This window comes from Nerophis ophidion, linkage group LG27 (genome assembly GCF_033978795.1).
Source record: "Nerophis ophidion isolate RoL-2023_Sa linkage group LG27, RoL_Noph_v1.0, whole genome shotgun sequence".
Taxonomy (NCBI): Eukaryota; Metazoa; Chordata; class Actinopteri; order Syngnathiformes; family Syngnathidae; genus Nerophis; species Nerophis ophidion.
The window spans coordinates 9,996,678-10,023,412 of NC_084637.1; the positions used below are offsets into that span (position 1 = coordinate 9,996,678).

The following is a 26,735-nucleotide window of genomic DNA, read 5'->3' on the forward strand; positions in this document are numbered from 1 at the left end:
AGGGCGATCCAGAGTACTGGAGCCCGAAATGAAAACGCTCTATAGCCCCGCAGACTTTTTTTGGGCTCTAGGAATCACTAATAAGCCGGAGTCTTTTGAACACAGATTTCTTGCCGGGACATATGGTACAATACAATCGGCAAGATAGGATGGAACTAGACCGTGTAGTATTTTATACGTAAGTAGTAAAACCTTAAAGTCACATCTTAAGTGCACAGGAAGCCAGTACAGGCGTAATATGATCAAACTTTCTTGTTCTTGTCAAAAGTCTAGCAGCCGCATTTTGTACCAATTGTAATCTTTTAATGCTAGACATGGGGAGACCCGAAAATAATACGTTACAGTAAAAATAATACGTTACAGTAATCAGTATATTCCGGTACTGATACAACTGTTATAATATACCGTATTTCCTTGAATTGCCACCGGGTATATAGTATGCGCCTGCCTAGAATTACTGCCCGGTCAAACTCGCTTAGCATTACCGCCGGCTCAGGATTAACACCGGGTCAAACTTGTTTCGCAAAACATTATTTTTATCAGCGCTTGTCTAGAATTTTCGTTTTGCAAAATAATTAGCATATGCCTAGAATTTCCGCCGGGTCAAACTTATCACGTCACGAGTGACACTTCCCCTGTCATCATTTTCAAAGTGGGGGAGGCTGATTTCAATAATTTGAAATCGCATAAAGGGAAGAAGATTAAGAGCTATTCAGTAGGATTTAAGGTCCAAGTTAAAAAGAACAGTAAGCAGTTATGTTTTATTAATATACCGTAGATGCGTGTGTCAAATATGATGTTGTGTCTTGAGTAAGGATTGGATCCCAAGATGCAGAGATGGGAGGCGGAGTTGAATCACAAGAGAAAGTTGTCTTTAATAAGTTCAAAAGGATAACTCAAGGCGATGGGGCAAAAGCGCACACCATGGAAGAGAACTAAACTGAAGGAGGACTCTCGATGGTCAGCAACAGGTTCAACAAAAACTTCTCTCGCTTACTGGGGAACTAGGAAACAAAAACACCAGAAATAAGGAATGGTGATAAGAAAGGAGAAGGAACGTACCGAGTTGGTTGGATGTGAGTTGAGCATGCGGGCATGGAAAGCACAGGAGTCATTAACCGGCGAGGAGCAGCTCCCTGTGGTGACCTTAAATAGAGCCGAGCAGTGAGTAGTCGCAGGTGTGCCTAGTTGGAACTAATGGATGGAGGAAAAATAACACAAAAGCAATACGGAGAAGACAGGAAAACAATACACAACATATGAGTCATTAAATGACTCCCGCCTCCTGGTGGTAGAGGGCGCTAGTGATCCTTCTTGCGACTACTCGGCTGCAGAAGAAGTGACAACAAGCAGCAAGAGTGAGCACCATGTGTTTATGTTTTCCTCTCTTGCACTTTTAACATGGAGGATTACATATCTAAAATAAAAGAGGACTTTCAATCGAAGCAGGAGGTAATAAAAGAAGATCTCCATCGAGACAGAGAGACTTTTAAAACTGAAGAAAGATAAGGAAGACTTCTATGAACAAGTTATCGATGCTTTTGATCGGAAGGAGCTGTGCATGGACTTCATTTATAAGTAAAGGTAAGACCATAAAAACGTTTTTTTTATTAAATGTGCTTTTCATGATGGTATCCTTACATCACACTCAAATTTTTAAGCGCAGGCCTAAATTTACAGCATGCCTTTGGTAAGCCCTGGAGTGAGAAGAGGTTTTAAATTAATTAGCGCCCTGGTGGCAATTCAAGGAAATACGGTATCAGCAAAAAATCAAACAGAATTTTACAATTTTGTAGTTCGGGATCTTGGAAAACAATTGATCAAGTGAAAATAGTCAAACAAATGAGGTCAATTGTACCGTGTACATTTTTCATAGCTCGGTTGGTAGAGTGGCTGTGCCAGCAACTTGAGGGTTGCAGGTTCGATTCCCGCTTGTGCCATCCTAGTTACTGCCGTTGTGTCCTTGGGCAAGACACTTTACCCACCTGCTCCCAGTGCCACCCACACTGGTTTAAATGTAACTTAGATATTGGGTGTCACTATGTAAAGCGCTTTGAGTCACTTGAGAAAAAGCGCTATATAAATATAATTCACTTCACTTCACTTCTTATATGTTTGTTAACTAGCTTGCATTTTATTTTTGGGCACAAAATGTTTTGGGGGATTATTCCACTAAGGAAATATGCCCTTAGATAGCTTCAGGTGCAGTTGTCCATCACAGCTCATCCAGAGAGTGGTGGCTCTTGCCCCCAGGACATTGGGGAACTTAAATGGTAGCAGCGACTGGATTTTAGGAAGAAGTGTAAACAGTAGTAAGAGCCCCCACTGGTAGGAGTAGCGGTCAGGGGTTGGAAGTCACCCGACTCCATTTAGCAAAGTGACAACGCCCAAGTATTGTCTGCATTTGTATAAACAAACCGGGTGTTGTCCAACCTTTTTTCCAAGATGGCGCTGCTGTAGTGGCTGATGTAGGCAGGAGCTCTGTGCTCTTGTGTCATCCTTTTGTGTTTCCCTCTTGTTTTTCATGTGTTATTATATTTTCTTGCCTTTTGGTCCGGGACCCTTTGGGACTGTGTGACAAGGGGTGGCACTTTCGTGACCTCTGTGGTGCTTTTTTTGTGGACTTCTGGATTAGATTAGATTAGATAGTACTTTATTCATTCCGTCAGGAGAGTTCCTTCAGGAAAATTACAATTTTCAGCACAATCCCATTCAAGATCAGACAAACATTACAGGGAGACAGAACAGGATCGCTGACGGGTCTGCCGGCTTCCAGCGCCCCTTACAAAAAAAGATGAAATACAGGTAAACAAGGGGGGGGGAAATAGAAGATTAAAATGAAATTAAAAAAATCGGTCTTAGCCTGGGCCTTGGAGAGGGGGTGCAGACTGAGGCCAAGGGAAAAAAAAAAACAAAAAAAACAAAAAAAACAAAAAAAAACAAAAACAAAAACTCATAGCCATAGTACACATCCCTCTTCCATGTGTGTAAGAGGGAAACATCAAACATCAAAGAACACAGAGGACATTAGAGGATCTGCCTCCCGGGAGCCTTTTGGCCATGGAGACCAGCTGCTGGGTCTCTGCCACACCGGAGTCGGTTTGGAGGGACTGGAGGAGATGCGGATGAGGGGACAGGGCTGCGGAGCTAGCATTGAGCCTGGGACAAAGAGGCTTCGCGGTGTCTTGGCTGGGTGAGCAGGTGTCGGACACCTCAGTCACCTTGGACGTATCCTCGCTCATCCATGCGGACTGGACACTGGCCGAGAGTGGAGTCGGCGGTCTTGGTTGCTTTGTTGGGTCTGCTCCTATCTCTGGCCATGCTCCCTCCACCCCAGCGGACGATGGCGTGGAACACCGCAGAGGCCACCAGAGTGGATATGTTTCGTTTACTTTTTATTCATAGCTGTATATAAAAGTGGGTTGTATCTGCTGCTTTAATGTCTTTAATGTCCTCTGTGTTCTTTGATGTTTGATGTTTCCCTCTTACACACATGTAAGAGGGATGTGTTCTATGGCTATGAGTTGTTTTTTTCCCTTGGCCTCAGTCTGCACCCCCTCTCCAGGGCCCAGGCTAAGACCGATTTTTTAATTTTAATTTTAATCTTCTATTTTTTTCTCCCTTTCCCCCCACCTTGTTTCCCTATATCTCATCTTTTTTGTAAGGGGCGCTGGAACCCGGCAGACCCGTCAGCAATCCTGTTCTGTCTCCCTGTAATGTTTGTCTGATCTTGAATGGGATTGTGCTGAAAATTTTAATTTTCCTGAAGGAACTCTCCTGACGGAATAGATAAAGTATTATCTAATCTAAACCTGGCCAGGCCAAAGACAAGAACAACAAAGAATAACTGTCTTTGTTTAAAAGGTATTTAAGGTTGTCCAAAAAGACAAGATGAGAGGAATCAGGCCCATACTCTTTCTCCTGGAAGCTGCAGTTCCGGTCTGAGGCTGGCTGAAACGAATGAAGGTTTTTGTTTGATGATTCCTTGTTGACGTCTTCTTGGCTCATCACCCATCAACAAGTCACTCTGTCCTGGGAGAGCGACACGACCAGAAATATACCACACAGACAACAACGGTAGGTCTAGCTTGTGTGCTACTGTGTCCTTAGCTGTTGTGTAGCTGCTCGCTACTTAAAGCCTATAACCAACCATGTTTATCTTTTGTAAATGACTTGACTAAAACACTGTACAAGGAAGGTTTGTGGACTTACAAAGCGACTCCAGGCCTGTAGATATCACACACACACCTATGACTGCAGATATACCAATAAAACCCCACCCGCACTCCTCGCCTATGCCAATGCTTAACTCCTTAGGTGCCACGGACGGCTGGAGCAGGGTTTCAGCTTCGTCACCAGAGGGCTCCCCCTTTCCTTTATGTTGCAAGTCTCATGATTTCTGTGTCGTAACGTGTAGGTGTGCTTATTGTGCTTATTGTTGTTATATATATATTTTTTCCTGGCTCCAGACTGAGGCCCCAACGGGAGCCTAGTCGGGGATTGACTTTGTTTTTTAAACTCTCCTCCCAGCCATGTCCACCTTTTACGGGACGCCCTAAGGATTCCTGTTTCTTTACAATGTATGTTTCCTGTTGAACTGGGGGGAAAAAAAGCGCAATGGCAATTAAGTCTTTCTTTCCTTCCGTCCGGAGGACTTTTAGATGTTGACTGGCTCTTGAGACTTCAGCTTATTAGTGATTCCTAAAGCCCAAAAAAAGTCTGCAGGCTATAGAGCGTTTTCCGTTCTCTATAGCCAGCTACTCTGGAATGCCCTCCCGGTAACAGTTCGAGATGCTACCTCAGTAGAAGCATTTAAGTTTGACCTTAAAACTCATTTGTATACTCTAACCTTTAAATATACCTCTTTTTTAGACCACTTGATCTGCCGCTTCTTTTCTTTTTCTCCTCTGCCCCCCCCTCCCTTGTGGAGGGGGGGGCAGATGACCATGGATGAAGTACTGGCTGTCCAGAGTCGGGACCCAGGAAGGACCGCTCACCTGTGTATCGGTTGGGGACATCTCTACGCTGCTGATCCGCCTCCGCTTGAGGTGGTTTCCTGTGGACAGGACTCTCGCTGCTGTCTTGGATCCGCTTTGAACTGAAACTCTCGCGGCTGTGTTGGAACCACTATGGATTGAACTTTCACAGAAATCATGTTAGACCCGCTCGACATCCATTGCTTTCGGTCCCCTAGAGGGGAGGGGTTGGCCACATTTGAGGTCCTCTCCAAGGTTTCTCATAGTCATCATTGTCACTGGCATCCCACTGGGTGTGAGTTTTCCTTGCCCTTATGTGGGTTCTTCCGAGGATGTCGTAGTCGTAGTGGTTTGTACAGTCCTTTGAGACATCTGTGATTTAGGGCTATATAAATAAACATTGATTGATTGATTGATTGATTGATTGAGCTTTGCACAAGTAAACACGCTGTTACTGCGTGTATCGAAATGCTGATATTGGAGATACTTTTTGTTTTGCTGATATCAGGCCGATATCGTTATCATATTAGTACACCCCATACTGTGAAAAGTCAGTGTTCAAAAACAAGAAAAAAAATTACAAAATTGAGGGGTATTTTATTTGAACTAAGCAAAATTATCTGCCAATACAACAAGAAAATTCAGCTTCAAAACTTACCAAAACAAGTCAAATTAGCTAACCTCAATGAACCCAAAAATACCTTAAAATAAGTATATTCTCACTATTAAGTGCCCTTTTGTTGGTTAAAAAAAGAGACCTTTTTGCTCAATATATTGAAAAATATTCTTAAATTAATTGCTAGTGGCATTATCTTGACATAATGATATGCGCTCAGCATTACATTTCTTGAAACCAGCAAAATTATACTAAAAGTAATTTATTGTTCTTAATGGAAAGGCAACAAGGCAACCGCTTGTTACTCTCCGGCTATCCTAGTCGCTTAGGCAAACCATATTGTTTAAAAATGCATTTTTCCATCGACAACATGACATCATCGCGCAAAGTGCGGGCTCTTTCAGTCAATTAGTGTGCATATATATACAGAATATGTTTTAATTGTAATTTTGAAGAATTTTTCTGAATGTGCATGAACTATTTCTGTTGAAAATTGTTAGAAAAATCACATGTTAAATGTTTGAATATTAACTGTGAATTTACGGTACTGTGCCAACTGTACTACTGTATGATGTGATAATATGATGAGGTATTTTATATTATTTCATTGAAAATAAAACAGCAAAGTCCATTTGGTTGTCATCTGTTTTAATATGAGACACAATTGTGTCGAAGTCATGATTTTTTTTTTCATGCTTGAAGTAAGAAATTATTACTTTAAAAAAGTAGTTTTATACTTGTGAGTGTTGATGACACAGCTTTGCAACAGTTGATATTCTAGTTTCAAGCATGTTTTACTCAATATAGGTCATCAAATCTCAGCTACAAGCTGTAATATCTTACTGAGATCATTTAGAACCAAAACCCTTGAAACAAGTAAAACACTCTAACATAAAATCTGCTTAGTGAGAAGAATTATCTTATCAGACAGAAAATAAGCAATTATCACCCTTATTTGAGATATTTCATCTTATTTAGATTTCAGTTTTTGCAGTGTGTACTTGGTAAACTGCAAAAAGTCAGTGTTCATAAACAAGAAAAAAAAAATACAACAATGATGGGTATTTTACTTGAACTAAGCAAAATTATCTGCCAAAATAACAAGAAAATTTGTCTTGTCAAGACTTTCCAAAATAAATAAAATTAGCTTACCTCAATGAACCCAAAATACCTAAAAATAAGTATATTCTCACTAATAACAAGTGCACTTTTCTTGATAGTGTCAGGCTTGTCACTGATAGTTTTAGTTACGTTTTAGTTTTCCCTTTGTTTGTGTTTTATTTCCTGTTAGCGCTTTTATTTTTGTCCAGTTTCCTGCTTGCCTCCCTTAGCGCTGTTCCCCTCATCTGCGACTGATTGGCACCTGGTGTCAATTTATACATGCCTTGCCCTCCAGTCAGGGCTGGAGTATTGTTTGCTGTTTGCTGTGAGCCATTCCCTTGATCCTGACTCCTGTCCCTGTTTTCTGGTTTCTGGTTCGTGTTTTCCTTGCATTTTATTGAACATTGAAGCCATGTTTCCTTGTACGAAGCCTGCCATCTCTGCATCTTGGGGTTCGTCACCACCACATCATGACAGGTAGGGGGAAAAAAAAGAGACCTTTTTGATAAATATGTTGAAAACAATCCTTTAATTTTTTTTTCGTGCTTGAAGTAAGAAATTATTACTTAAAACAAGTAGTTTTATACATGCAGCAGTTGATATTGTAGTTTCAAGCATGTTTTACTCAATATAGATCATCAAATCTCAGCTACAAGCTGTAATATCTTACTGAGATCATTTAGGACCAAAACCCTTAAAACAAGTAAAACACTAACATAAAATCTGCTTAGTGAGAAGAATTATCTTATCAGACAGAAAATAAGCAAATATCACCCTTATTTGAGATATTTCATCTTACTCATATTATTATTTTCTGACATTTTCAGAGTTTTTGTATTGCACTATTTTCACTGATGACCTTGCAGTGCAACATGTTGCGGTAGGAAATTGATGGATGGATGGATGAAATAAATTGACATTGCAGAAAAGGCGGAACAAATTACAATTGTACAAACCAAAATAAGAAATCTACCAAATCCCTGACTGATTAAATGACTGTTAATGAGAGTCAAAGTGATATTCATGCAATTAAACGGCGTATGCCATGGAAATATGCACGATGTGTTGGATAAAGACAGGAAAATTAAGACTCCTCTGCCAAGTCACACATTGATTTTAGCATTTGAAAACAGCTCTCCTAACATATGTCTGCATTTTTACTCCAAACGAATTTGCATGAATAATTATTTCTATGTGTCTTTCATCCTTTCACTGCACTATTACTCCATAGAGGTGTCACTTATGATCATTAATTTGGTGGAAACAATTATTGAACACTTGTGCAGTTAGACCATTTAGATGAGGCACTATGAGTTAATGTTATCATTCCCTGTCACTCCAAGATTCCGTATATTCCCTTTCCAGTTTGTGTAACTGAAATGTCTCCTTTTGTTTTGTTCATTTGATTTACAGACACGCTACAAATGGATCGTGTTCCTTATTCTGCACATTTAAGAGATGCGATCCCCCCTGTGCACACGTTAGTAAATCAGCTTGGTGTGTGCAATCAAATTTGCGAGTGTTTTGGCTGGGCCATCCATCCATCCATCCATCTATCTGAGGTTGGGTCGCGGGGGAAGCAGCCTAAGCAGGGAAGCCCTAACTTTCCTCTCCTCAGCCACTTCGTCCAGCTCTTCCGGGGGATCGTGAGGCGTTCCCAGGCCAGCCGGGAGACATAGTCTTCCCAACGTGTCCTGGGTCTTCCCCGTGGCCTCCTACTGGTTGGACATTCCTTAGGGAGGCGTTCGGGTGGCATCCGGACCAGATGCCCAAACCACCTCATCTGGCTCCTCTCGATGTGGAGGAGCAGCGGCTTTACTTTGAGTTCCTCCCGGGTGGCAGTGCTCCTCACCCTATCTCTAAGGGAGCTAGGGCTTCGGCCGCTTGTACCCGTGATCTTATCCTTTCGGTCATAACCCAAGCTCATGACCATAGGTGAGGATGGGAACGTAGATCGACCGGTAAATTGAGAGCTTTGCCTTTCGGCTCAGCTCCTTCTTCACCACAACGGATCGATACAGCGTCCGCATTACTGAAAACGCCGCACCGATCTGCCTGTCGATCTCACGATCCACTCCTCCCCCACTCGTGAACAAGACTCCTAGGTACTTGAACTCCTCCCCTTGGGGCAGCGTCTCCTCTCCAACTCGGGGATGGCAGTCCACCCTTTTCCAAGCGAGAACCATGGACTCGGGCTTGGAGTTGCTGATTCTCATCCCAGTCGCTTCACACTCGGCTGCGAACCGATCCAGTGAGAGCTGAAGATCCTGGTCAGTAGAAGCCATCAGGACCACATCATCTGCAAATAGCAGAGACCTAATCTTGCAGCCACCAAACCGGATCCCCTCAACGCCTTGACTGCGCTTAGAAATTCTGTCCATAAAAGTTATGAACAGAATCGGTGACAAAGGGCAGCCTTGGCGGAGTCCAACCCTCACTGGAAATGTGTCCGACTTACTGCCGGTAATGCGGACCAAGCTCTGACACTGATCATACAGGGAGCGGACAGCCACAATCAGACAGTCCGATACCCCATACTCTCTGAGCACTCCCCACAGGACTTCCCGAGGGAAACGGTCAAATGCCTTCTCCAAGTCCACAAAGCACATGTAGACTGGTTGGGCAAACTCCCATGCACCCTCAAGGACCTTGCCGAGAGTATAAAGATGGTCCACAGTCCCACAACTAGGACGAAAACCACACTGTTCCTCCTGAATCCAAGGTTGGTCGGGCCCTTGCTGTATAAACTTTTTGTAGGGCACAACAAACGATAATACCGGGGCATTCAACCTAATGACAAAGATTGCATAGTGTTTAAAGCAACACAGTAATGTATGCACACTGTCATTTAAAATGTTAGAATTGCAACAGCATGCAAAGTATATAGCGGTATAGCTCGGTTGGTAGAGCGGCCGTGTCAGCAACTTGAGGGTTGCAGGTTCGATTCCCGCTTCCGCCATCCTAGTCACTGCCGTTGTGTCCTTGGGCAAGACACTTTACCCACCTGCTCCCAGTGTCACCCACACTGCTATAAATGTAACTTAGATATTGGGTTTCACTATGTAAAGCGCTTTGAGTCACTAGAGAAAAGCGCTATATAAATATCATTCTCTCTCTCTCTACTATATAATACTTGCAAATGAGACAAGAGTTTAAGAAAAAAGATAACTTGGACAGCACAGCTCAATGTAAAATGATAAAATAATATTTAGATTATTTTAAACGATTAACATTTACTAACACATTTGAACACACTGAAAATCTGTACTGTGAGTACTGGTATTAAAGGGGAACACTATCACAATTTCAAAAGGGTTAAAAACAATAAAAATCAGTTCCCAGTGGCTTGTTGTATTTTTTTGAAGTTTTTTTCAAAATCTTACCGGTCCCGGAATATCCCTAAAAAAAGCTTTAAGGTGCTTGATTTTCGCTATCTGTCCATTTCCCTGTGACGTCATACAGTGCTGCCAATGTAAACAAACGATGGCGAGTAGCACAGCAAGATATAGCGACATTAGCTTGGATTCAGACTCGGATTTCAGCGGCTTAAGCGATTCAACAGATTACGCATGTATTGAAACAGATGGTTGGAGTATGAAAGTATTGAAGAAGAAACTGAAGCTATTGAGCGAATAGCTATTGACGCTATTCATAGCCATAGCATGGCCGAATAGCTGTGCTAGTGTCGCCGGTAAAATGTACGGACCAAACGATCAGGACTTTCGCATCTCTTGACACTGGAGCAACTTAAATCCGTCGATTGGTAAGTGTTTTTTTCCCATTAAATGTGGGTGGAAGGAAACGTAATATAGTTGCAAATGCATCTGCAGGTTATCCATACATCTCTGTGCCATGTCTGCTTTAGCACCGCCGGTAAATAGCATGTTAGCATAGATTAGCGTAGCATGTTGGCATCGATTAGCTGGCAGTCAACATCAACAAAACTCACCTTTGTGATTTCGTTAACTTTATCGTTGCAAATGCATCTGCAGGTTATCCATACATCTCTGTGCCATGTCTGCTTTAGCATCGCCGGTAAATAGCATGCTAGCATCGATTAGCGTAGCATGTTAGCATCGATTAGCTGGCAGTCACGCCGCAACCAAATATGTCTGATTAGCACATTAGTCAACAACAAAACTCACCTTTGTGATTTCGTTGACTTTATCGTTGCAAATGCATCTGCAGGTTATCCATACATCTCTGTGCCATGTCAGTCATCGCCGGTAAAATGTGGAAACACTCCGGTACATTCAATGGGGGTCTGGCGGCAGACACTTTCGCATCTTCGGGCCAGTGGTGCAACTTGAATCCCTCCCTGTTAGTGTTGTTACACCCTCCGACAACACACCGACGAGGCATGATGTCTCCAAGGTTCCAAAAAGTAGTCGAAAAAACGGAAAATAACAGAGCTGAGACCGTAATGTGTTGAAAATGAAAATGGCGGCTGTATTACCTCAGAGACGTCACGTTCTGACGTCATCACCACATGAGCGATAAACAGAAAGGCGTTTAATTCGCCAAAATTCACCCATTTAGAGTTCGGAAATCGGTTAAAAAAAATATATGATCTTTTTTCTGCACCATCAAGGTATATATTGACGCTTACATAGGTCTGGTGATAATGTTCCCCTTTAACTCCTAGGTACTAGGAATTTGTACTGTATTTATTGAAATGTGAAAGGCACCCCTACCTAAGAGTAAGAGAATGCAACACTTCATATTCTGCAATATAGAAACAAAACATGATTTGGTATGTAACACAACATCATTCCTTTCTTTTGTCAAAAATTGCAAAGAGTGCCAACATTATTCATCTGTGACATACGATTTTTTTTTGGTGCGAACTGGTACCCAATGCTCATTACCTAGAGGGCTGTAGTGGACACACTTCAGAATAATCTGTTTTGTGCAAGAGTGGGACTGGAAAGGGAAGAATTCCAACTGTTTCTTTTCGAAAAGTACTATGATGTCACACTATGATAACTAATGGAAAAACATACCACGATTACCCCTTTACGAACTTTAGAGCTGAACTGAACTTGTACCACTTTGCAAAAATGCAAGGGGTCTATGTACAACGTTATAGAACTCCCTCCGTGTGTTTACTCCTCCAAACCACAAGAGCGGTCACAAGAAGGGTGACCAATACCGGCACACCGATGAACGGCGCAAGGACTTTGGCCGGCGGGTCGTGAATGAGTCGTCCGGTGGGCGCGCATTCGTGGAAGTACTTTCGATGGATCTGCACGAAGAAGCGGTCCACAATCTGATCGGGCCAGAAGCAGTCCATTCTCAACGCCATTCGGTAGGTACAATTAGTCAGTCCCTCGTAGATCCTGAAAGGGGCAAAGTAAAGACTTTGATTGATTGATTGAAACTTTTGTTAGTAGATTGCACAGTTCAGTACAATTGACCACTAAATGGAAACACCCGAAAAAGTTTTTGAACTTGTTTAAGTCCACGTTAATCAATGCATGATTCACTGAAGATGAGAGTAGACCAACACAGCAAAATACAACAGGAAAGTGTAAGTCCATCCATCCATCCATTTTCTGCCGCTTATTCCCTTTCGGGGTCGCGGGGGGCGCTGGCGCTTATCTCAGCTACAATCGGGCGGAAGGTGGGGTACACCCTGGACAAGTCGCCACCTCATCGCAGGGCCAACACAGATAGACAGACAACATTCACACTCACATTCACACACTAGGGCCAATTTAGTGTTGCCAATCAACCTATCCCCAGGTGCATGTCTTTGGAGGTGGGAGGAAGCCGGAGTACCCGGAGGGAACCCACGCATTCACGGGGAGAACATGCAAACTCCACACAGAAAGATCCCGAGCCTGGATTTGAACCCAGGACTGCAGGACCTTCGTATTGTGAGGCAGACGCACTAACCCCTCTGCCACCGTGAAGCCCGAAAGTGTGAGTCAAAAATGTAAAAAAAACTGAATTGTCATGGCTCCTTTCACAGTGACACCAGAAGAGCATCCGGTCTTAACGTTGCTAAAAATATCCACTTGATGTTTGGCAGCTCGAGAATGTAATGTAAGGCATTGATGAACCGTGCAGTAGATAGTCTTTTCACAATTAAATATAGATACGTAGACTCTTAAAGGGGAACATTATCACCAGACCTATGCAAGCGTCAATATATACCTTGATGGTGCAGAAAAAAGACCATGTATTTTTTTAACCGATTTCCAAACTCTAAATGGGTGAATTTTGGCGAATTTAACGCCTTTCTGTTTATCGGTCTTTTAGCAATGACGTCAGAACGTGATGTCACCGAGGGAACACACCCGCCATTTTCATTTTCACATTACAAACACTGGTCTCAGCTCTGTTATTTTCCGTTTTTTCAGCTATTTTTTGGAACCTTGGAGACATCATGCCTCGTCGGTGTGTTGTCGGAGGGTGTAACAACACTAACAGGGAGGGATTCAAGTTGCACCACTGGCCCGAAGATGCGAAAGTGTCTGCCGCCAGACCCCCATTGAATGTACCAAAGTGGCTCCACATTTTACCGGCGATGCTAAGACAGACATGGCACAGAGATGTATGGATAACCTGCAGATGCATTTGCAACAATAAAGTCAACGAAATCACTAAGGTGAGTTTTGTTGATGTTGACTTATGTGCTAATCAGACATATTTGGTTGCGGCGTGACTGCCAGCTAATCGATGCTAACATGCTATGCTAATCGATGCTAACATGCTATTTACCGGCGGTGCTAAAGCAGACATGGCACAGAGATGTATGGATAACCTGCAGATGCATTTGCAACGATAAAGTCAACAAAATCACAAAGGTGAGTTTTGTTGATGTTGACTGCCAGCTAATCGATGCTAAAATGCTACGCTAATCGATGCCAACATGCTATTTACCGGCGGTGCTAAAGCAGACATGGCACAGAGATGTATGGATAACCTGCAGATGCATTTGCAATGATAAAGTCAACAAAATCACAAAGGTGAGTTTTGTTGATGTTGACTGCCAGCTAATCGATGCTAAAATGCTACGCTAATCGATGCCAACATGCTATTTACCGGCGGTGCTAAAGCAGACATGGCACAGAGATGTATGGATAATCTGTAGATGCATTTGCAACTATATTACGTTTCCTTCCACTCACATTTAATGCGAAAAAAACACTTACCAAACAACGGATTTTAGTTGCTCCATTGCGAAGAGTTGCGAAAGTCCTGATCGTTTGGTCCGCACATTTTACCAGCGATGCTAACGCAGCTATTCGGCCATGCTATGGCTATGAATAGCGTCAATAGCTATTCGCTCAATAGCTTCAGTTTCTTCTTCAATACTTTCACACTCCAACCATACGTTTCAATACATGCGTAATCTGTTGAATCGCTTAAGCCGCTGAAATCCGGGTCTGAATCCGAGCTAATGTCGCTATATCTTGCTGTGGTATCTGCCATTGTTTGTTTACATTGGCAGCACTGTATGACGTCACAGGGAAATGGCCAGTCGCATCGCAAACAGCGAAAATCAAGCACTTTAAAGCTTTTTTTAGGGATATTCCGGGACCGGTAAAATTTTGAAAAAAACTTCCAAAAATGCAACAAGCCACTGGGAACTGATTTTTATTGTTTTCAACCCTTTTGAAATTGTGATAATGTTCCCCTTTATAGGACTTACAGGCTATTGTCCAGATGGCAGAGATTTAAGAATACACTTCCTTTTACGTAATTTTCGGCTCCTGAAAATGAATCTGGCAGGTAATTCCCATAATATCAATTCATTATTGAGTAATTGGTAGACAGTGCACTGCAAAAAGTCAGTGTTCAAAAACAGGAAAAAAAACTACAAAAATTAGGGGTATTTTTTTTTTTTTAACGAAGCAAAATAATTTGCCAGTAGAATTAGGAAATTTGGCTTGTCAAGACTTTCCAAAACAAGTCAAATTAGCTAACCTCAATGAACCCAAAAATACCTTAAAATAAGTATATTCTCACTAATAGTGAATTAATTATATTTATATAGTGCTTTTCTCTAGTGACTCAAAGCGCTTTACATAGTGAAACCCAATATCTAAGTTACATTTAAACCAGTGTGGGTGGCACTGGGAGCAGGTGGGTAAAGTGTCTTGCCCAAGGACATAACGGCAATGACTAGGATGGTGGAAGCGGGAATCGAACCTGAAACCCTCAAGTTGCTGGCACGGCCGCTCTACCAACCGAGCTATGCCGCCCTCCCTAATAACAACCGTACTACTATAAGAGTATGTATTTTCTATTGTTTCATTGAAAATAAAACAGCAAAGTCCATTTGGCTGTCATCTGTTTTAATGAGACACAATTTTGTCAAAGTCATGATTTTTTTTTTTTACGCTTGAAATAAGATTTTTTTTTTTTTTTTAATTCACATTATTTCCAGGACGTGACAGACCAGGTCTGGTCCCTGGGCTTTGAGTTTGTCACATGTGCCATATGATGTACAAAACCCAAAACCAGTGAAGTTAGCACATTGTGCAATTCGTAAAAAAACAACAACAAAAAAAACAGAATATAATGATTTGCAAATCCTTTTGAACCTATATTCAATTGAATGGACTGCAAATACAACATATTTAATGTTGAAACTTTTTTTGCAAATTATCATTAACTTAGAGTTTAATGGCAGCAACACATTGCAAAACAGTTGGCAAAGGGGCATTTTTACCACAGTGTTACATGACCTTTCCTTTTAACAACACTCAGTAAACGTTTGGGAACTGGGGAGACCAATTTTTGAAGATTTTTAGGTGGAATTCTTTCCCATTCTTGCTTGATGTACAGCTTAAGTTGTTCAACAGTCCGGGTCCCCGTTGTGGTATTTTAGGCTTCATAATGTGCCACACATTTCCAATGGGAGACAGGTCTGGACTATAGGCAGGCCAGTCTAGTACCCACACTCTTTTATTATGAAGCCACACTGTTGTAACACATGGCTTGGCATTGTCTTGCTGAAATAAGCAGGGGCGTCCATGATAACATTGCTTGGATGGCAACATATGTTGTTCCAAAACCTGTATGTAACTTTCAGTATTAATGGTGCCTTCACAGATGGTTCTTTTCCTCTTTGTTCCAGAGGACACGACGTCCACAAGTTTCCAAAAAACAATTTGACATGTGGACTCGTCAGACCACGGAACACTTTTCCACTTTGCATCAGTCCATCTTAGATGGGCTCGGGCCCAGCAAAGCCTGCGGCGTTTCTGGGTGTTGTTGATAAATGGCTTTGGCTTTGCATAGTTCAGTTTTAACTTGCACTTAGAGATGTAGCAACTAACTGTAGTTACTGACAGTGTTCTGAAGTGTTCCTGAGCCCATGTGATGATTTCCTTTAAACACTGATGTCGCTTTTTGATGCAGTACCGCCTGAAGGATCGAAGGTCCTTAATATCATCGCTCACGTGCAATGATTTCTCCAGATTCTCTGAACCTTTTTATGATATTATGGACTGTAGATGGTGAAATCCCTAAATTCCTTGTTTAAAAATGTTGTTCTTGTCAGGACTAGGACTGTGACTTGGATTGTTTCTCCGACGCAAAGGAAAATTGGCACGACCCAGGCGAGAATGCAAGTACATTTTTATTTATTAAATACTATGAATAACAAAAGGGGAAACAAATGGCACGCACAATGGCAGAGAACAAACTTGACTAATGAAAAAAACAAAAGACTAGCACAAAGGCTACAAACTATAAATATGAAACAAACACTTGCACTGCGGCATGAATGACAAAAACTTATGTGGCATGGACAGAATGAATAGACAGCATGATATGGCATGAAGGGGGTTGAGGAATACGAAGTTGCCAGGCTCACTACCTGGTAACTGTGGCTTAAATAATAGCTATGATGATTACAAACAGGTGTGAGACTTGAAGACAAGGTGGAAACTAATGAGTTGCTATGGAGATAAAAGAAACAAGGAAGTGCAAAAGCGGGAAACAAGTGTCCAAAAAATAACCAAACATGACAAAAACGAAACATGATCTCATGGGCGTGACAGTTCCTAAACTGTTTGACTATTTGCCGACGCATTTGTTCCAAAAGTGGCGACCCTCGCCCCATCCTTGTTTGTGAATGACCAAGCATTTCATGGAAGCTGATTTTATACCCAATCATGGCACCCACTTGTTCCCAATTAGCCTGTTCACCTGTGGGGTGTTCCAAAATAAGTGTTTGATGAGTATTCCTCAACTTTCTCAGTCTTTTTTGCCACTTGTGCCAGCTTTTTTGAAACATGTTGCAGGCATCCAATTCCAAATGAGTTAATGATTGCAAAAAATAACAACGTTTTCCAGTATCGAACGTTAAGCATCCTGTCTTTGCAATTGAATATAAGTTGAAAAGGATTTGTAAATCATTGAATTCTGTTTTTTATTCACGATTTACACAAAGTGCCAACTTCACTGGTTTTGGGTTTTGTACTTTTTCGAGGCGGAAGATCCAAACGCCGGAAGCAGCACACAAGAAGCTCCTTGATTCGTATTGTCATTGATTATAATGTCTTTTTTTTTTTTTTTTTTAAATGAGTGAGACTTAGCAGTAGGTCAACTTACTCGCTGGTGTCCGGCCAGCTGCACCACAGACCTCGGTCCACTGAGCCCATGTCCGAGTGGAACTTAGCCAGGCAGAGTTTATCGATCATGCTCTCGTAGTGTCCTCTGTTGCAGCCGGACACGGATGCTACGGAGCAGGAGAAGAGATGATGATGAGCCTAACTTCCTGCCTTGAAATTTAAATGAGAAGATATAAACAATGCAAAGTCAGATTTTCCTTTCTTAACGCTGAAACGTCATACGCAAATACAGTGTTAGCTTTCTCTGTTATGCTGATGACACCCAACTCTACATGCCCCTAAAGCTGACCAACACGCCAGATTGTAGTCAGCTGGAGGCGTGTCTTAATGAAATTAAACAATGGATGTCCGCTAACTTTTTGCAACTCAACGCCAAAAAAACGGAAATGAGGATTATCGGTCCTGCTAGACACCGACCTCTATTTAATAATACAACTGTAACATTTGACAACCAAATAATTAAACAAGGCGACACGGTAAAGAATCTGGGTATTATTTTCGACCCAACTCTCTCCTTTGAGGCACACATTAAAAGCGTTACTAAAACGGCCTTCTTTTATCTCCGTAACATCGCTAAAATTCGCTCCATTTTGTCCACTAAAGACGCTGAGTTCATTATCCATGCGTTTGTTACGCCTCGTCTCGATTACTGTAACGTATTATTTTCGGGTCTCCCCATGTCTAGCATTAAAAGATTACAGTTGGTACAAAATGCGGCTGCTAGACTTTTGACAAGAACAAGAAAGTTTGATCATATTACGCCTGTACTGGCTCACCTGCACTGGCTTCCTGTGCACTTAAGATGTGACTTTAAGGTTTTACTACTTACGTATAAAATACTCCACGGTCTAGCTCCATCCTATCTTGCCGATTGTATTGTACCATATGTCCCGGCAAGAAATCTGCCTTCTAAGAACCCCTGCTTATTAGTGATTCCTAAAGCCCAAAAAAAGTCTGCGGGCTATAGAGCGTTTTCCGTTCGGGCTCCAGTACTCTGGAATGCCCTCCCGTTAACAGTTCGAGATCTTACCTCAGTAGAAGCATTTAAGTCTCACCTTAAAACTCATTTGTATACTCTAGCCTTTAAATAGAGCACCTTTTTAGACCAGTTGATCTGCCGCTTCTTTCTTTTTCTCCTCTGTCCCCCCCTCCACAAGGGACATAGGAGGTCCTCTCCAAGGTTCTCATTGTCACTGGCGTCCCACTGGGTGTGAATTTTCCTTGCCCTTATGTGGGTTCTTCCGAGGATGTCGTAGTCGTAATGGTTTGTACAGTCCTTTGAGACATTGGTGATTTAGGGCTATATAAATAAACATTGATTGATTGATTGATTGATTGATTGATTGAAGACAACGCTCAAGAGTTCCCTGTTGCTCTTTAAAAAAGCAGGTGTCAAATACATGCAATGTAAACCAGGGACACCAGGCTGGTGTCTACCTGGTAAAATCCAAGTTATTACTGCCAAGCTTACTTTGCACTCAAGTCAGAAAAAAAAAATCAGCGATATCTATTGTCTAATTTATTGATAACCATGCAGGACATTTTCCAATTTTTGGTGTACAATCAAAGCTTGTTGTAATTTTGTAACGTTACGTTTGATTACCATGAATTGATTAACGTGGACCCCGACTTAAAGGCCTACTGAAACCCACTACTACCGACCACGCAGTCTGATAGTTTATATATCAATGATGAAATATTAACGTTGCAACACATGCCAATACGGCCGGGTTAGTTTACTAAATTAAAATGTTAAATTTCCCACGGAGTTTCCCGTTGAAAACGTCCAGAATGATGATCGTTGGAGGGGACATTTTAGCCCAGCACCACACACAGCTAAAAGTCGTCTCTTTTCATTTCATAATTACACAGTATTTTGGACCTATGTGTTGCTGAGTCTTTTGCAATTTGTTCAATTAATAATGGAGAAGTCAAAGTAGAAAGATGGAGGTGGGAATCTTGAGCCTTTAGCCACACAAACACACGATGAATCCTTGTTTAAAATTCCCGGAGGTGAAGCATTACTATGGATCAGAGCGGTCAAGCGAACATGGTTCCCGACCACTTGTCAACCGGCAGGTTTCGGTGCGAAAATTGTGGTAAAAAATCGCCTCTTAGCGAAGATCTGGGAAAATTGCACCGCCCATGCAGCTGCCGTGACTTTCCTCGGAGACTGGCGTCAACACACCTGCGGACACACCCCTCCGACTATCAGGTACTATTTAACTCACTAAAACACTAGCAACACAATGGAAAGATAAGGGATTTCCCAGAATTATCCTAGTAAATGTGTCTAAAAACATCTGAATCGCTCCCAATGCAATCGTCTTTTTTCATTTTTTTACTTTATTTTTCATAAATTTTTTTCTAGTCCTTCACTATCAATATCTTCATCCACAAATCTTTCATCCTCGCTCAAATTAATGGGGAAATTGTCACTTTCTCGGTCCGAATAGCTCTTGATGCTGGAGGCTCACATTATAAATCAACGATAAATGGGTTGTACTTGTATAGCGCTTTTCTACCTTCAAGGTACTCACACACACATTCACACACTGATGGAGGGAGCTGCCATGCAAGGCGCTAACCAGCACCCATCAGGAGCAGGGGTGAAGAGTCTTGCTCAGGACACAACGGACGTGACGAGGTTGGTACTAGGTGGGGATTGAACCAGGGACCCTCGGGTTGCGCACGGCCACTCTTCCACTGCGCCACGCCGTCCCTATATTATAAACAATGTGAGGATGTGAGGAGCCCTCACACCGGTGATGTCATCGTCTGCTACACCGGTACAGGCAAGGCTTTTTTATTAGCGACCAAAAGTTGCTGTTCTCTTCTAAATCCTTTCAGCAAAAATATGGCAATATCGTGAAATGATCAAGTATGACACATAGAATGTACCTGCTATCCCCGTTTAGATAAGAAAATCTCATTTCAGTAGGCCTTTAAACAAGTTGAAAAACTTGTTCCTGTCATGTTCTGGGCACTTTGACAAACCTGAGAAAGATATATGAACGCCTTGCAGCACTATTTAGATATTGTGTTGATTTAGTCACATTGGCAATTGTATTGGATCCTGTTGAACCGCTTCATTAAGTTTAGCGGCTGCATATTCAACTTCAGCTGACTTGATGCAGTGGCTGTGGTGTGCTGGCCATACATAAATCATGATCATGAATTAATAGAAATTAATTGTATTGTTTATTGACATTCCATACATATATAAACGTTTTTTTTCCCATGTTAAATTAGGCTCCAGGGTTGCTGTTTTTAAGTTAGAGCTTTTATCCAATCAGAATACAACTCGCTTGTCGCCAGCGCTGTGTGAGTTCTGCCGGAGGCATTCTGAACCAACATTGCTGTGCAGTTCAACGAATGGAGGAAATTCAGTAAACAGACAGTTGCGATAGCCGATCAGATCGCAAGTTGTTGACCGTAGCCTATATAGGTAGCCTTATGTTGAACATGACTGTGATTGGATACTCACTTGTCACTCCCAAGTATCCAATCACAAGTTGTGATTTACGAAAGCACAGCCATTCCCGGCCAGCGGAGAAATCAGCGGTATTCACTTTTTTAACCAACAAAAAAGCAGAGCAAAACGCTGATTAGGTGGCAGATATATTGTATAAATGCAAGGGCATTTTCAAGAAGGATATTTAAAGAGAAACTAGATCTTCTGAAACGAGGTCAGCCTATCCCGGAAACTAGTTAAGATCTGCTGGCGGAGAAATGGTTTGCCCGCTGTGTGAATTCTGCCGGAGGCCTTCTGAACCAACATTAGCAGCGGAGGTGCAGTTTAACGAATGGAGGACATTCAGTTAATAGACAGTTGCGATAGCCGATCAGATCGCAAGTTGTTGACAGTAGCCTATATAGGTAGCCTTATGTTGAACGTGACTGTGATTGGATACTCACTTGTCACTCCCAAGTATCCAATCACAAGTTGTGATTTACGAAAGCACAGCCATACCCGGCCAGCGGAGAAATCAGCGGTATTCACTATTTTAACCAACAAAAAAGTAGAGCAAAACGCTGATTAGGTGGCAGATATATTGTATAATTGCAAGGGCATTTTCAAGAAGGATATTTAAAGAGAAACTAGATCTTGTGAAACGAGGTCAGCCTATCCCGGTAACTAGTTAAGATCTGCTGGCGGAGAAATGGTTTGCCCGCTGTGTGAATTCTGCCGGAGGCTTTCTGAACCAACATTAGCAGCGGAGGTGCAGTTTAACGAACGGAGGACATTCAGTTAATAGACAGTTGCGATAGCCAATCAGATCGCAAGTTGTTGACAGTAGCCTATATAGGTAGCCTTATGTTGAACGTGACTGTGATTGGATACTCACTTGTCACTCCCAAGTATCCAATAACAAGTAGTGATTTACGAAAGCGGAGCCATACCCGGCCAGCGGAGAAATCAGCGGTATTCACTTTTTTAACCAACAAAGAAGCAGAGCAAAATGCTGATTAGGTGGCAGATATATTGTATAATTGCAAGGGCATTTTCAAGAAGGATATTTTAAGAGAAACTACATCTTGTGAAACGAGGTCAGCCGACCCCGGAAACTAGTTAAGATCTCCTGGCGGAGAAATGGTTTGCCCGCTGTGTGAATTCTGCCGGAGCAGTTTAACGAACGTAAGACTTTCAGTCAACAGACTGTTGCGATAGCTGATCAGATCACAAGTTGTTGACAGTGGCCCATCTAGGTAGCCTTATGTTGAACGTGACTGTGATTGAATACTCACTTGTCACTCCCAAGTATCTAATCACAAGTTGTGATTTACGAAAGCGGAGCCATACCCGGCCAGCGGAGAAATCAGCGGTATTCCCTTTTTTAACCAACAAAGAAGCAGAGCAAAACGCTGATTAGGTGGCAGATATATTGTATAAATGCAAGGGCATTTTCAAGAAGGATATTTAAAGAGAAACTAGATCTTATGAAACGAGATCAGCCTACCCCGGAAACTAGTTAAGATCTCCTGGTGGAGAAATGGTTTGCCCGCTGTGTGAATTCTGCCGGAGCAGTTTAACGAACGTAAGACTTTCAGTTAACAGATGGTTGCGATAGCTGATCAGATCAGAAGTTGTTGACAATGGCCCATCTAGGTAGCCGTATGTTGAACGTGACTGTGATTGGATACTCACTTGTCACTCCCAAGTATCCAATCACAAGTTGTGATTTACGAAAGCAGAGCCATACCCGGCCAGCGGAGAAATCAGTGGTATTCACTTTTTTAACCAACAAAGAAGCAGAGCAAAACGCTGATTAGGTGGCAGATATATTGTATAAATGCAAGGGCATTTTCAAGAAGGATATTTAAAGAGAAACTAGATCTTATGAAACGAGATTAGCCTACCCCGGAAACTAGTTAAGATCTCCTGGCGGAGAAATGGTTTGCCCGCCGTGTGAATTCTGCCGGAGCAGTTTAACGAACGTAAGACTTTCAGTTAACAGATGGTTGCGATAGCTGATCAGATCAGAAGTTGTTGACAATGGCCCATCTAGGTAGCCGTATGTTGAACGTGACTGTGATTGGATACTCACTTGTCACTCCCAAGTATCCAATAACAAGTAGTGATTTACGAAAGCGGAGCCATACCCGGCCAGCGGAGAAATCAGCGGTATTCACTTTTTTAACCAACAAAGAAGCAGAGCAAAATGCTGATTAGGTGGCAGATATATTGTATAATTGCAAGGGCATTTTCAAGAAGGATATTTTAAGAGAAACTACATCTTGTGAAACGAGGTCAGCCGACCCCGGAAACTAGTTAAGATCTCCTGGCGGAGAAATGGTTTGCCCGCTGTGTGAATTCTGCCGGAGCAGTTTAACGAACGTAAGACTTTCAGTCAACAGACTGTTGCGATAGCTGATCAGATCACAAGTTGTTGACAGTGGCCCATCTAGGTAGCCTTATGTTGAACGTGACTGTGATTGGATACTCACTTGTCACTCCCAAGTATCTAATCACAAGTTGTGATTTACGAAAGCGGAGCCATACCCGGCCAGCGGAGAAATCAGCGGTATTCCCTTTTTTAACCAACAAAGAAGCAGAGCAAAACGCTGATTAGGTGGCAGATATATTGTATAAATGCAAGGGCATTTTCAAGAAGGATATTTAAAGAGAAACTAGATCTTGTGAAACGAGATCAGCCTACCCCGGAAACTAGTTAAGATCTCCTGGCGGAGAAATGGTTTGCCCGCTGAGTGAATTCTGCCGGAGCAGTTTAACGAACGTAAGACTTTCAGTTAACAGATGGTTGCGATAGCTGATCAGATCAGAAGTTGTTGACAATGGCCCATCTAGGTAGCCGTATGTTGAACGTGACTGTGATTGGATACTCACTTGTCACTCCCAAGTATCCAATCACAAGTTGTGATTTACGAAAGCAGAGCCATACCCGGGCAGCGGAGAAATCAGTGGTATTCACTTTTTTAACCAACAAAGAAGCAGAGCAAAACGCTGATTAGGTGGCAGATATATTGTATAAATGCAAGGGCATTTTCAAGAAGGATATTTAAAGAGAAACTAGATCTTATGAAACGAGATTAGCCTACCCCGGAAACTAGTTAAGATCTCCTGGCGGAGAAATGGTTTGCCCGCTGTGTGAATTCTGCCGGAGCAGTTTAACGAACGTAAGACTTTCAGTTAACAGATGGTTGCGATAGCTGATCAGATCAGAAGTTGTTGACAATGGCCCATCTAGGTAGCCGTATGTTGAACGTGACTGTGATTGGATACTCACTTGTCACTCCCAAGTATCCAATCACAAGTTGTGATTTACGAAAGCAGAGCCATACCCGGCCAGCGGAGAAATCAGTGGTATTCACTTTTTTAACCAACAAAGAAGCAGAGCAAAACGCTGATTAGGTGGCAGATATATTGTATAAATGCAAGGGCATTTTCAAGAAGGATATTTAAAGAGAAACTAGATCTTATGAAACGAGATTAGCCTACCCCGGAAACTAGTTAAGATCTCCTGGCGGAGAAATGGTTTGCCCGCTGTGTGAATTCTGCCGGAGCAGTTTAACGAACGTAAGACTTTCAGTTAACAGATGGTTGCGATAGCTGATCAGATCAGAAGTTGTTGACAATGGCCCATCTAGGTAGCCGTATGTTGAACGTGACTGTGATTGGATACTCACTTGTCACTCCCAAGTATCCGATCACAAGTTGTGATTTACGAAAGCAGAGCCATACCCGGCCAGCGGAGAAATCAGCGGTATTCACTTTTTTAACCAACAAAGGAGCAGATCAAAACGCTGATTAGGTGGCAGATATACTGTATATTTGCAAGGGCATTTTTAAGAACGATATATAAAGAGAAACTAGATCTTGTGAAACGAGGTCAGCCGACCCCGGAAACTAGTTAAGATCTCCTGGTGGAGAAAGGTCTGCCCACTGTGTGAATTCTGCCAGAGGCCTTCTGAAACAACATTAGCAGCGGAGGTGCAGTTTAACGAACGGAGGACATTCAGTTAATAGACAGTTGCGATAGCCAATCAGATCGCAAGTTGTTGACAGTAGCCTATATAGGTAGCCTTATGTTGAACGTGACTGTGATTGGATACTCACTTGTCACTCCCAAGTATCCAATAACAAGTAGTGATTTACGAAAGCGGAGCCATACCCGGCCAGCGGAGAAATCAGCGGTATTCACTTTTTTAACCAACAAAAAAGCAGAGCAAAACGCTGATTAGGTGGCAGATATATTGTATAATTGCAAGGGCATTTTCAAGAAGGATATTTAAAGAGAAACTACATCTTGTGAAACGAGGTCAGCCGACCCCGGAAACTAGTTAAGCTCTCCTGGCGGAGAAAGGGTCTGCCTGCTGTGTGAATTCTGCCAGAGGCCCTCTGAACCAACATTAGCAGCGGAGGTGCAGTTTAACGAACGGAGGACATTCAGTTAATAGACAGTTGCGATAGCTGATCAGATCGCAAGTTGTTGACAATGGCCCATCTAGGTAGCCTTATGTTGAACGTGACTGTGATTTGATACTCACTTGTCACTCCCAAGTATCCAATCACAAGTTGTGATTTACGAAAGCGGAGCCATACCCGGCCAGCGGAGGAATCAGCGGTATTCACTTTTTTAACCAACAAAGAAGCAGAGCAAAATGCTGATTAAGTGGCATATTTAAAGAGAAACTAGATCTTGAGAAAAGAGGTTAGCCGACCCCGGAAACTAGTTAAGCTGTCCTGGCGGTGAAATGGTTTGCCCGCCACTTCCACTCGAATCAACCAAATATGAGCAATTCCAATGTTTTACACGACATCAAATGGCCGTTTACAATTCGTGAATTCAAATATATTTTTTTACATTCAATATGTTTTTACGATTTTTGTTTTGACAGTAGCACGTCCGACGCGGGTTTATTGATTTTTAAATGTGCCAATTAAGTAGCCCGTTTTGTACACAAGTGACAAATTACGGTGATTCAATGCCCAGCAGTGAGCAAGTTTGTTTCTGTAAAGTAATTTTTAAGCCGTGGTCATGTGGCGATATAAATTATTGCATTTTGAGAGATTTTGTAGATTTAGTCCGACTTGGTAAGCAACCACTGAAGGCCTAGGTGGGAAATGCACGGCCCGCCACTGCAAGTTGAGGCTCAAACCAGGCGACACAAATAAAAACTCTGGGTTTTTGTGTGCACAAGCACTTTCCAACAGCCCCACATACACCATGACTCACAAGACGACCTCCAAAAGTAGTCTACAGATACACACCTGTGATCGCCATCACAACACAAGCTGCCCTCAGTAGCCATGTGCTTTCCATGACGAAAAGAACCAACTCCGTCAGTGGCCAGAGATCTTCCGTGCGTATTTCCCTCTTAGATAAAAAAAACTGACTAACTCCTACAAACAAATGTGTGCTCAACCAACAAAAGTACCAACTGACTGTGGGTAAAAGTGCCTTGACCTTCCAGAGTGGAAAACCCACTTCCAATCATAGCAGCCCTGACTGTCATCCGACTCCTTGTTGGGCTGGCTTCCCTTTGGGGCTGCTCGCAGGGGACACAACAAACTAAAAATAGTTGACTGCCAGTCATTTCCGACTAAGAAGGGACGTCGTATAAAGTCACTTTACAATGTGGTGTGAATCTATAGTCACGCCAGTTTCTGATGTGACAATGGTCAATGGAAACTGACTGTTATGGCAAATCGCACAGTGGAACATGTTTTAAGTCCTGGTGGGTCATGTGTAGGGACGATGTTCATTAAGAAATTGAATGCTCTTATCGAACCGATTCCTTATCGAATCTCTTTTCGAATCCAGATCGGTGGTTGTGTATGCACTGAGTTCCAAAAGCCAGTTGCCGGTTGCCAGAAAACATACAGCAGCCATGGAGAAGGTGGCAAGATGGCTATATGACTCTTGTCTTACATTAAACATTAAGAAAACGGCAACAATGTATTTTGTAAACAAATATAAAAAGCCA

The 26,735-nt window shown here is 42.3% G+C and overlaps 2 protein-coding genes across 2 annotated transcripts in view; one reads left to right on the forward strand and one right to left on the reverse strand.

Moving 5' to 3' along the window:
• Window positions 1–850: 850 nt before the first annotated feature.
• On the reverse strand, window positions 851–26,268 carry LOC133544329 (receptor activity-modifying protein 1-like). Its single transcript, XM_061889538.1, has 4 exons — window positions 26,020–26,268; window positions 17,266–17,392; window positions 10,839–12,032; window positions 851–1,004 (listed from the first exon to the last, which is right to left on the reverse strand). The coding sequence occupies exons 1-3, from the start codon at window positions 26,069–26,071 to the stop codon at window positions 11,777–11,779; spliced, it is 435 nt and encodes a 144-aa protein (XP_061745522.1). The 5' UTR covers window positions 26,072–26,268; the 3' UTR covers window positions 851–1,004; window positions 10,839–11,776.
• LOC133544327 (uncharacterized) overlaps window positions 6,959–26,735 on the forward strand; it is a 58,731-nt gene continuing 38,954 nt past the window's right edge. Inside the window, exon 1 of the mRNA XM_061889536.1 lies at window positions 6,959–7,170. The gene's annotated coding sequence lies outside the window, so the exon portion shown is untranslated. The remainder of the gene's footprint in view (window positions 7,171–26,735) is intronic.

Coding starts and splice junctions, on each gene's coding strand:
- LOC133544329 (XM_061889538.1), bottom strand. CDS start 26,071: ATGGAAAGCACATGGCTACTGAGGGCAGCTTGTGTTGTGATGGCGATC. Junction 17,393..26,019: donor TGTTGTGATGGCGATCACAG/GTGTGTATCTGT, acceptor CCTGCTCCGTAG/CATCCGTGTCCGGCTGCAAC. Junction 12,033..17,265: donor AGCTGGCCGGACACCAGCGA/GTAAGTTGACCT, acceptor TGCCCCTTTCAG/GATCTACGAGGGACTGACTA.